General features: G+C 47.4%; 1 protein-coding gene across 1 annotated transcript in view; it reads right to left on the bottom strand.

Annotated features, from left to right (window-relative positions):
• The window catches only part of SORL1 (sortilin related receptor 1), a 158,938-nt gene that overhangs the window by 58,750 nt on the left and 87,723 nt on the right, over positions 1–12,465 (bottom strand). Inside the window, exons 17-21 of the mRNA XM_055305675.1 lie at positions 10,744–10,916; positions 9,544–9,675; positions 7,486–7,577; positions 6,038–6,284; positions 5,278–5,416 (exon numbers count right to left, since the gene is read on the bottom strand). Of these exons, the coding sequence (XP_055161650.1) occupies positions 5,278–5,416; positions 6,038–6,284; positions 7,486–7,577; positions 9,544–9,675; positions 10,744–10,916 (783 nt within the window). The remainder of the gene's footprint in view (positions 1–5,277; positions 5,417–6,037; positions 6,285–7,485; positions 7,578–9,543; positions 9,676–10,743; positions 10,917–12,465) is intronic.

Here is a 12,465-nt window from a genome sequence, read left to right as displayed (position 1 = left end):
CTCTCTGCTCAGAGCCCTGAGTGAGGCCACGATGCGGGGGGGGGGGGGGGTGCTTCATCAGATGGCCCTGGAACCAGGCCAGGTATCGGCCCTTCCTCCTTGGGGACTCAGAACTGGGCTCCAAAACCTGTGCAGGTCAGAGCTGGGCAGAAACAAACTCCAGAGGGTGAGTCCGGAGGATACAGCAGACATCTGGAGCAGAGGAAAGGACAAGACCAAGGTCCCGGAGGGAAAGGGACAGAGAGAGCCAGAGAAGGGGCGGCCTGGCCATTCCTGGCACCAGTCTCCATCAGGCTCGCCTGTGTTTTCCATCTCTGAGTTCCTCACAGTCTCCCTTTATGCTTTTATTAGCTCTTTTTGAGTTAGCGTGAGTGGGTTTCTGCTCCTATGACCCAAAAGCCCTTCATTAAAACCACACACCTGAATAATGCCGGGGCCCGGATGAACATCCCGGGCTCTGTGAGCCACGGTCAGATGCCGAGCTGAACAAGGACCCAACCACAGGGCCCTCCCTGGCTTCGGCACTACCTGTCCTGTGATAAACCCACACAAGGACTAGTAAATGTGGGCCTGTCCCTTTCTCCAATCTTGTCGTGGGTTCGGCTTTCCAAAGAGAGGGCCAGATAAAAGTCCATAAAATCCTTCACTGTACTCTGGAGGGAGAAGGTGAACGGTGATGGAAAAGGTATTTTCTTATGCCCCACATCTTTCCAAGGAGGAGGGGAGAGGATGCATAAAGCACTTCGTAACAGCTAGAAATACAACTATCAAGCAACATAAAAGCCACAGAAATTACGAAATGTGTGCTCGTTCTTTTGGCTGTGACTACTCATCATCAAAATTGAGGAAAATAAATACAAATGCTTTGATAAAAACTCAGTCGATGGTGGTTCTTCAGTGGTGCCATCTCACGGCATCTCCACTGCCCAGAATCCCATCCAAGCAATCTGTTTCCATCCAGCCAAGATTTTTGCTATGTCATGCCTATACCGGCCTGCTGATGAGAAAACAGGGTTCATTAGCAACCATCAGTATTGATAATACCCTCAGTAGCTTTGGATGCATTGGTACTTCATCAGTATTTAACTGGCATACATATATGCCCCTTGGCAGGGGCATCTGGGTGGCTCAGTTGGTGAAGCATCTAACTCTTGATTTCAAGCCCAGGTTGTGATATAAGGATCATAAGATGGAGCCCCGTGTCGGGTTCCATTCTCAGCGTGAAGTCTGCTTGGGATTCTCTCTCCCTCTGCCCCTCTTCCAGCTCGCTCGTGTGCATGCTCGTGCACTCTCTCTCTTTAAAATAAATAAAATATTTAAAAAAATAAAAATAAAAATTGCAATGACATAGCGGCAAGTGTTCCTTTGATGCTAAGGACCTGAGAGCATGAAGCATTAGGAACAGAGGAAGTACACACACCCACAGAGGAGAATCCATACGATGAAACATTCCAAAGGATTCTACAAATAATTCAATCCAACTCTGAAGGTAGCATTACCATGGTAGAATAACCAGCTGACGGAAGCAGAAATGCCAGAAATCAATTCACCCCTATCTGTTCCATGGGTAGAGATTGGTCCTTTTTTTGAGAGACATATGCCCTAGGCTACAGGGAGGAACACAGAGCTGCCGCTAATGAAAAACAACGCCAAGAGGATCTGGAACATGTTCTTTGTATTCAAAGGACAACATATCACTTAATGTTCCAAGAAATTGAACAATAACAGAATATTTGAACAATACTCAAAGACGGGATGATAATTCCACGTGGGCTAGGCCTGGGAAAATAACATGACGAACATTTTCACATATGGAGCAAATGTTCCTACCCAAAGAAGCGAGAGCCAGGGGTCTGGAACCCAAAATGAGGCACAGTATTTCAGGAAGCTGGTCTAGACCGAGATGTATATAGTCGGAGAGGCAGTATCCAGAGGCAAACCCCAAACCAGGCAGATTGAGTCACTGACCCCAAGAGGTAGGCAGGGCAGGTGCATGTGGGGTGCTACAAAGCCACAGCACATCACAGAGAACCTGAGAGAGCTTGGAAGGAGCATTTAGCAGAATTTCACCAGAACATAGCCACAGACTCTTTATAAAGGATGCTGCAGTCTCGTGTGGGTAAGGCAGGCAGACGTGAAGAGTGGACAAATGACAGTCATCACCTCCAAAGATGTCCCATTTAAAGATCAAACAGCTGCATGGTGTCTTCATTGGGCAGATTCAGAAACACGTTCAGATTTCCTCTTTGGAAGATTCCTCCAGAACCAGTTGAAGAGCCAGAAATGCTATTATCTTGCTTAATTATCTACATGCTTGACAATTTTCAAAATCAAATCCACCCCACAGGATAAGTATTTGCCTTCGTTGTAGATATTTAAAAGCTTTAGCTTACTGCAGACTCTGAAGGACAATCCCCAGAGCTCCAAAATATTTTAATCCATTGCAACCCCAAGTGGATAAATCATCAGCCATGCAAAATAAGCTCTTCAAAGAAAAAGCACTCTTGATGAAGAATAAATCCCAGTAACACTACATAAAAATCAACCAGACATATAGATTAAGACAGGCGTCTGTTCTTATAACCAAATAACTGCAACGGACATATGTTCCAAATGAACAAAACTGTTATCACAAACAAAAGAATCGATCAACATCTAGTACTTCTGTATCACTGTCACACACCAGAGCAGTGCTATGCCAACAACAGATGACAAAGGGAGCAGAGCCTGTTTCGTGGAAGTCAATATGGCCATGGTTCAAGTTCTTACCACTTTCTAAACATCCGCTGTAGAAACACAAACCTGACTTTCACGTCCTCATCTAGAAAATGGAAATATGAACAGTACACATGGATTTTGCAAAGGTTAACTGAGGTTATCCAAGCCCACAAAGCACATTGGTGTGGTGCTTGTGACACAGTAATCCCTTAATAAATACAGGTTTTATTTGTGTTATTACCTTACACTTGGTGAACGGGCAGTCCTATATGTGTTAGGAGCAGATGCCAAAAATAATAATTGACTGGCATCAGGCTTGGCCGATAGGCATCATGCATTTGTAAAACAGAGTCCCAAAAGAGCAAGCAGGTTAGAGCAAACAAGTTCAAGGCCAAGAAGTACCTGCAGCATACAGGTGGTGCTAGCAACCAGATGCCATTTCAACAGTGTTCAGTTAACCCAACCTTGCTCATCTGAGAGGTCACAGACTTGCTTCTCTGGCCCTGCGTCTGTGGGTGGGAGCTCAGCTGCAAGGATCCTGCTCACACAAAGGAGAAAAAGAGAATCCCAAAGGCCAATGGAGGAACGGAGGAAGGAGCAAAGAGAGAGCTGTGGCTGGAGGTGATGCTACACAGTCCTGGATCTGTGTTCTAACCCACCGGCACACGTCTCCTCCATCCAGACCCCAGCCAGACTCCCAGAATTACTTCGGATGGTTTAAGTGAAGGTGACTCTTTTGATGCATGAAGGAGACTACATGTGCACGTGTTGCTTAGACCACAGACTATCCCTCCTACTGCTCCCCAGGACCCAGCTGTGACTGGACATCAGCTAGAATGGAGCAGGTGACCAGCCAAGACTGGGGAGGGGGAGACCAAGGATCACTGGGCCACCTGAACTTGGTGTTTCAGGAATTGTCATGTGCTCACCACACACATGCTTATAAGCACTTGTCAAAAGGAAGACCTACTTTCTGGACTGAGCGCTAACTCAAAGAAATGCTGATGATTCAACTCGGCTTGCTAGGGACACCCATCAGCAGGGCTGGGGGTCCTCCATCAAACAAAGGCCCTGACTCTCAGCCCCTGGACATGTGAAGCAGGAGTCCTTCATCTCCCTATTTTATTTTTTTTTAAGATTTTATTTATTTATTCATGAGAGACACAGAGAGAGAGGCAGAGACATAGGCAGAGAGAGAAGCAGACACTCTGTGGGGAGCCTGATGCAGGACTCGATCCCAGGACCCTGGGATCATACCCTGAGCTGAAGGTAAATGCTCAACCCTTTGAGCCACCCAGGGGCGCCCTCCCTATTTTAAAACAGGCATCTCCTCTAAGAAGAATGTGACTCCTCGGTTTAGTGGCAGAGCTGGAAGAAAAGCCCAGCTCCTAAACTAGCGAGGGAACTTTGAGAGAGCTAATTCACCTCTGAGATGCCGTTCCTTAATCTATGAACCACAGATCAAATGTTACATTTCGAACATTCTTTACCATTTTGTAAGGGTGCTGCCAATGCTATCTTCATTGGTTCCCCCCAAAATAACGATGGTATCTATAACCGTATTATTTCCCTCAATCTCCCAGCCCAGCGTCAGCCAAAACCCACAAAACAGCGTCAACATTCTAGTTCAAAACAGGAAACCTAGCAGTTTGTCAATAAAGGCGAGTCAGCAGACCCAGGATGCTATTTAATCCTGCTGAGATAAACAGGGTGCTTCTTAAAGGGGCTATTCTTCCGGGAGCATCCTGCTGTCTCTCCTGTAGAACCAACAGTGTGGGTGACACACAGAGGGAAAGGGCAGGAAGTGAGCAAGGAGGCTTTCAGCTGAATGAATAGTCTAGGCCTCCAGCACCGGCGGGTCACAAGGCTTGGAGCACCTCTTGAAGCCTCCCTCAACAATCTTCAAGACAGCTACTGTCTATACCAACTGGCACCTGGTCCCTTTTCATGACCTCTTTCAACAAACACCGAGCCCTACTAAGTGCTAGGCAGCAGCAAAACCGTTGAGAGGGGGGAAAAAAAGACCCAATATCCTTCTTCATGGGGCTTAGGAGACTCAGGTGGAGACACATTAAGTAATGCATCACATAACTACACCTCGCATTACAAGGGAGTTAGGTGCTCGATGAGCAACAGGTCACCCGGGCAACCAGAGGACAAGATGGGACTCCCGCCGGGAGGCAGCAACTGCCAGCGCACCCAGCACAGCACCCAGCACAGCGCTGCTCCCTGTAAGGTTGCCAAATGGGGATGAAGCACATGCTGGAACTCTCCAGCTGCAGCAGAAGCCACACCACCAATCAGTCAGGGGCCAAAGGCAGGAGGAGGGTATAATTACCCACCAAGTATCACACTCTAGGCAGGCGAAAACATGCTGTCTTCCAGCTGTTTGTGTACCATTAGAAAAGAAATTAAGATGTCATTAGGCAGAAATTAAATAATGTGCATGTTGTCGTGAGAATAAAGATGCAAGCTGCCAGCCCCGCCTGAGCAGCGATTGCCCACACCCAGCCCCTTCCTAGAGACCAGCTCGAGAGAGAGGAAGCAGGGGATGCTTACCAGTTGTCTTGCCCTTGTAGAAAATCTTCATGTCCATCAGCCCCGTGAGCTCGCTCTTGAGAACCGCCATCTGGGACCCGCTGAATTTGGAAGCTCGGAAGATGCTGAGCTGTGACCAGTCATCCCAGTAGATTTCATTCTAGAAAGAAAACCTTTGCTCATCGGTCCAGCTCCAGGGTCTCCGATTCTAGACCCTCAGTAAGAACGAGGAGGCACCCATATGAAGGACACCTAACATTCATGGGGGAATGATCACCCCATCATCAAGATTTCACTGAAATGCAAAGCAGTGGTTTTATCCAGACCTCACCAAAGAGTCCCACTGAAGGAACTGCCCAACGGAAACTATGTGATAAGCATTCGAGTTTGACCACAACCCGACCCTTTGGTTTGAAATCTGCTTCCCAACGTCAAGAAAAACCAACTGTTCTGTTCTCTGGAGTCAAAGCAGTAGTGCCAAGTAACACAGATGGTACGGAGCTCATCTGAGGTCATCAGGGCACGAGGTGAGCATGAGATGGAGACCCCAAGCCACAATGACCGGCACTCAGGGGCAAACAGGGATTTTCCTGTGAAACCACCTCAACCCTTAGCCTTCTGAACTGTGAGCAGTGAGCAGCCCGGACTCCTGGCAACTCTGTCTGACATCCATCTGTGAATGAGCTGATTTTCTAGAAGTCGGACAAGCATCCCTGCAACAACCCAAGACAGCAGCTCTGCACCTGCTCTAATGCAAAGCAGGGAGCAAAGAATGCCCCACCTTAAAGACAGCAATGGCGTAGGGGTGGGGGAGGTTGTCCAGGACGATCGAGCGCCGCTGGCCATCAAAAGTGATCCGCTCAATGCAGTCCAGGTAGGCGTCTGTCCAGTAGATCCACTGGTCATCCACAGAGATGCCATTGGGCCACTTCACATCCTCTGACACGAGACGATGGACGGCAGAACCATCCATGTTGCTCCGATAAATTCCAGGCTTCAGGTCCCCCCAGTCGGTCCAGAACATCACCCTGGTCAAAGCCGGGAAAGAACGCACATCACATCAGACCTCGGGTAACGGGAGCCAGATACTACCCCAAAGAGGTAAGAAGCCTCTCTAGCAGTTAGTTCAGCAGGATTATTATTATAAGCTGTAATTATAATACTTAAAGCCACCAAATTTCTTGCCCCAAAATTCCTTTCCTGGAATTTTTCTACAGATATAATCAAGTTATGTGAAGACAATATACAGAGACATTCATCACAGCCTTGCTCATACCAGCAAAAAAACATGTATGTATTACGTGTAGAGACACAACACACACTTTTAGGTGGACAGAGAAAGTGATAGATTCTGGTACATACAAAAGAATATTATGATGCCTGAAAATCTCTAAGTGCTCACGTGAAAACAGCATCTTCAAGCCACGCAAAACGTTTTGAAAACGTGCAAAACAGTAAATATCCTACGATTCTATCTGACACAGGAGTGTGCCTGTGTGTTTTAAGGCTATGTGCTTGCACGTGGGTAAAAAAGAACTCTGAATGATACACGACGAACTAACCCTGACTAACCCTAGGAAGTGTGGGGGAGAAGGGTTAAGAGTGAGAAAGGAAAGGAGGGAACAAATATTTTTCATACCATAAACTTCTTTTCTCTTAATATTTTAAATCAAGTACATATAATTTTTCTCTTAAAAAACAGATCTAATTCTCAATCATAAATACTAGAAGGATAGAACGCCTAATCCAGAATTTTCTTTCAGTTATGTTTCCTTAAGTTAAGAAATTAATAAAAAGCACCTTTGCATTTCCCAGGGGCATATGAATTGCTTGCAAGAAACTCCGCCCCAAGCTGGGGCGGGAGGGTAGGGAAGGGATGGAAGGGATTATAAGTTTGCATCATGCATCAAACTCAGGATAAAAATCCTTGCCATCTCCAACCAGGCCTGACTCCACTCTCTCTATGGAAAGACTTTTAATAATACCTTTCATTGGAGAAACACCCCACAGATGTAAGACATCTGGATGTGGAGAGTCTGATGCTTGCTAACGAAAGGGAATGGAGTTACCCAACAAGATGACTGAGCTCTGGTTTCAAGACTCGAAATCAACAGATTATTTCAACAGCCATCACCAGAAACAAGTTTGTGTCCAGCAGGTTGCACTTCCACGAGAACCTGTCTGCTGCAGCATCTGCCACATGCTGATTACCTCCGGGGCCATACTCACCCATCCTGGGGCAGGAGGACCAGAGCCCTGGGCCGATCGAGCACAGAGGAGTTGACGATCGTGAGTCGGAAGTCACCATCTGGATTAGCTACCTGACAAAAAGAGGAGTGGGGAGGGGCAGGAGGGGAAGCCGAGATGGATCTGAGCTCCCGGGAAGGCCCGCATCACAGCTTCCTACTGGGCTGCCCCCTATAGACACCGGCCTCTGTGGCTGCCCCATTACCCTGCAGACTCATCTGGGAAACCTGCCCTGACGTGCGGTCAGAATGAGCTATTCTCTCCTCTGGCTCATGGGACAATGCTCACAGGGTCTGACAGAGGAGCCAGCACTGCCACCTGCACCCAGTTCTGGAGGCAAGACGATAGATCTGCACAAAGTACTCAGTATGTATTATTTATTTAACCCACCTACGTTGCTCCATGCTCCAAAGCCACCAATGGTTCTACACTGTCCACAAAACAAATACACAGTGTCTCAGCTTTACAATTAAGAGTCTCCAGAGGCTTTTACTTCTCTCTCCTCCATATTCTCTCTCCTCCACTTTAGCCCCAACAACTTCAGTGAGGCTGGCCATCTCGTGGTTCTCGAACCTGCCCACTGCTCCACAATCAAATCATGTCTCTCCCTCGAAACTCCCCTCCAGGCCCAGCTCCTCAGCTCACTCCTCTGACCCACCTTCATCAACGAGCATCAGCGACTTATCTTACCATCCTATACTAACAGTACCCGAGCTGTGTGCTGGGAGAGTATGGACATCTTATGCTTTACTGCATCCTTCTAGCACCTGGCAAAGTGCTGACCACACACAATTAAAGAAAGGAGAGAACCAAAATAACAAGACCACCGACGTACTACTCAGTATGTGCCAGGCACTGTCTTTTCACTCATTTCTCCCAACCACACTGTGAGATGGACACTAGTGATACTCTCCTCGGGCTCAGCTCAGATGCCACATCCTCAGGGCCTTGGGAAGGCCCAGCTGGGTAACGCTGCCCCACCCCAAAGCCACACGATCACACCATCCTGTTGGACGTTCTCTGCAGGACTCATCACTGTTAGAACTGATGGACTTATGTCTTCATTAGTTTCCTTCCTCCACTAACATCTCGTCTTTAGCAGAACAGGAGCCTGGGTGTCTTGCCTACCGCTGTATCCTCACAGCCTCCAACCATACCTGGCACGTACCATGCCAGAAAAAGCACCCGTCAGATTACAGGGTGGATAAATGAACCTCTGTCTCACAGATGCAGAAACTTGCCTGGCTTCCTTAGCTACCAGAATGAAGACTGAACCCAGGTCTGGCTCTTGACTTTGTGGCTTTTGGCTTACAACTCCTCCAGACTCTCTGTGCCTCCTTGCTTCTACTGAAATTTCCACATGACCCACACCCCGGGCCTCCACGTAGTCAGTACAGAGAGGGCCGGAGACAATGCCCCAGGGCCTCAGTAGTGACTTCCAGGAGTTGAGGGTGCCTATAAGACCACGACTTTGGTATTGGAGAGGCCCTTTCTTACCCTCACATCGCCCTGGATAGCTAAGGTGCAAATAAATTAACAGGGTTGTTGTGAGAACCAAATCAAGTAAATTCAACCAAAGTGGTTCCAACTGGGCTTGGCACAAAGGAAGTGCTCGCTGTCATCAATCATCATGATTATGACCATGATATGGTCTTAATTACTCTAATCGACTACAATAATACTACAGCGTGGATAATACAGCACTCTAATAATGCTATGGTGTTATATAATTATCATTATTGTTACTAGCACATGCTCTGGCTAGCCAAAATAGCACCATTCAGGGCATCTTAATGGAATCTCAGTTTGATGGGTGCAGGCATCCTGTTTTCACGTGGGACTTTCGGGGCAATGCCCAAGATAGTTCTGAAACTATCTGCCTTTTCTTCCTTTCCCAGGGGCTCACCTGGTCCATTCTCCGGAATTCTCAAAGGATTTCTAGAGAAGCCTGGCACGCTGGCTCCTCTCACTGTGTCAAACCTGGCTCAAGGCCCAGATGCTGCCCCCTACTCAATTAAGGACAGGATGGAATACACGTACCTCAATCTTTTTAAAGCCAGAATCTACCCAATACAGTAACTGGCTGAGGGATTCAAAAGCCAAGGCTTCTACGGTCTCCAGGCCAGAATTGATGATCACTTCTTGCCCTGTACTCCCATTCAAACAGAGGCGCTGTGGAGACAGGGGACGGGAGAGAAAAGGTTGTGAGTGCTCAAATGACCTCGTGCCAACTCGGTCCCATGGATGGCCACCCTTTACTCCACTGGCTTTGACAGCCAAGGAATGAGATGTCTTTTATCAGTAAACTTTCCACGTGAGCGAAGCCGGCTTCTAATAAAAGCTTTTCTAAAATATATTATGGCTTCCTGTTTCAAGCAGAATACCTAAACAGAACCTAATCATTGATATTACTCTGCATTTTCATTACAAACACTGGTTACCGAATGATGCTGTGTCCCAGTAATGAGGTCGGAGATTACTGACAAGCACGAGTCTGTTTGCTTTGAAAATAAATGGAACCAGACTGCTGTTATTTTTAAGTTCTCGTGGCAGCTTTTATAGGCTCCTCTCCCTCGGGAGGCTCCTGGCCATCAGGTGCTGTCTGGGACAGCTGCACAGCACAGTCGCTGCCAGGCCCTGGAAAACCCAGGCACTGTATAATTTCTCTTGGGTAGGAAGTCCAGATAAAACTTGTTAGAATTGCTTTTCTAAAAAGGATTAAATAGGCAATGAATAAAGATCAAATAGCTCTCCTTTAAAATGCATGGGCTGGAGTCTATAGCTATCCATCTGGCCTGTGTGGGGATCTTTACAGCTCACTTCCTGGTTCTTGACTGTGTTCAGAATAGCTGAAGTGGATAATTACGTGAACTGCGGGTAAGTCAAGTGTTACTGTATCATGGCTTGGGAAGAAGGACACTTCAGAGGCAGCTGCTGTGATAGTGACTCAGAATCCTACACTCTGAGACCTCAAATCTTCCCAGCAGGAAAAGTGAGGCCTCCTTTATAAGCCAGACTGAAGATCTGGGGCTCCTTCTGTCCTTCCTACAGGGACAGAGGGAGGCAGGGCAAGAAAATACTAAAACAGAAGAATGAAAAGTGTTACCTGTCAGCCCTGAAAACAGTCATGACTTCAAACCTCTAATAACCCATTTCCCAAGACCATCCTGAAGGAAGCTTATCGGGATCGGGAGGTCACAAGGCATGGGTCCCCCACGAGCAGACCAAGGGTGAACGCACCTGGATGATGTCCAAGGCCAGGTCCGACCAATATAAGCAGTTGTGCTCATAGTCAAAATCCAGAGCCACAGCTGCCCGCAAGCCGGTGAGAGGCAACTGCTCCGTGGCTCCTGAGGCCAGGTCATAGCGGTGGATGGACCTCCGCATGGCGTACAGGATGAATTCATTCTCCTCTGCAGAGACACAGACGACAGAGAGGGTGGGCCTGGGGGATGCCGAGGAGGTTGCTAGCACGTCTCACCTATTTTCCCCTCACGCATACACCTCAGCGCCATTGGCACACATCGTAGATCGAGTGGCACAGCGCAGGCATCAAGATTTCGAAGGTGCGTAAAATGAAATCCCGTTTCCGCCTTAAGGAGCAAGGTCACTCCAACTCCCGTAAATCTGTTTTCTCATCTGCAAGCTGTCCTGTTACATTTGTTTTGTTCACTTAGATGCCCCAGTCATGCTCCAACATCCATGCTCCTGAGCTCGGCCCAGGAGTCTTTAGAGTCACACGTGACGAAATAATTACCCCACTCAGCATGTTCTCACTCGTCCCATGACTGTATCACAAGGCACCGTAATCATGTTGACCAGAGACCCCTGGTCCCTGAAGACTTGCAGCTAATCTGGATGTTCACCCATCCGATATTATTCGCAATGACACACAGCAATTCTATCAACCTATTATATTTTCAAAACAGCAACAATAACCTTTGTTCTCGGATACTTACAAAGTGTTTCCCAACATCATCATCACAAAGACTCTATTTCATCTTAAATACTATAAACGTGCATACTACGTGCCAGGCATCGTTTCGCTGGTGTAATGACTGCATACTGGAAGAACCACTATTAAGTCAATTTTACAAATGAGAGCACAGAGGTTAACGCGCTCAAGGTCACACAACTGGTAAGAGGTGGAATCAAGGCTTGAACTCGGCAGTCTGAATCCAGAATCTGCGTTTCACCCACTACATGATGCTGCCTGTCACGATGCATTTGTTAAACATTGTCGTTTTTCAAGATGCAGAAATAGAGGCCCCGGGGGCTTAAGGAGACTTAATGTCAACGAGTAACTGGGAGAGCTGGTGCGCCCTCTCTTCCACTTAGGGAGCAGGATGGAAAGCATCCAAATTCTTCCACAGTGGAGGAGACGGGCCATACACCTGAATCCATGTCCAAGGGTCCACTTGCCAATGTGTTGCAGATGGGACCTGAATCCCTCTGCTGCACACCTGCACAGTGACTGTTTCTTTCTCCCTCATTCCCTTATTCAGTGAGATCCCAGGGACTAGCTACCCACTCTGCATAGGCTTCAACAGAGACAATGCACGAAAAAATAAATCTATATGCAATTTTTTTAAAAAAGATTTTACTTATTTGAGAAAGAGAGAGAGAGAGAACAAGCTGGGGAAAGGGGAAGAGGGAGAAACAGGCTCCCTGCTGAGCAGAGAGCCCAATGGAGGGCTTGGTTCCAGAACTTTAGGATCACGACCCAAGCCAAAGGCAGACACTTAACCGACTGAGCCACCCAGGCGCCCCTACCTACAATGTTTAATAAAGGTAAATTTGTGCTCTTTTTCTTTGGTTTCACTTCATTTCAAAAGTATCTAAGCCACCACCACATGGTAACTGATCTCTTCTGGTTTTCAAAAGAAGTTTCCCACTGTGCTTCCCAGTGAAGAGGATCCTTACCATGAAAGCTGCCAAGCCTGCAAGTGACACAGAAACCAA

Source organism: Nyctereutes procyonoides, unplaced genomic scaffold (assembly GCF_905146905.1).
Source record: "Nyctereutes procyonoides isolate TBG_1078 unplaced genomic scaffold, NYPRO_anot_genome, whole genome shotgun sequence".
In the NCBI taxonomy this organism is placed as follows: domain Eukaryota; kingdom Metazoa; phylum Chordata; class Mammalia; order Carnivora; family Canidae; genus Nyctereutes; species Nyctereutes procyonoides.
This window is presented reverse-complemented; position numbering and strand designations above follow the sequence as displayed.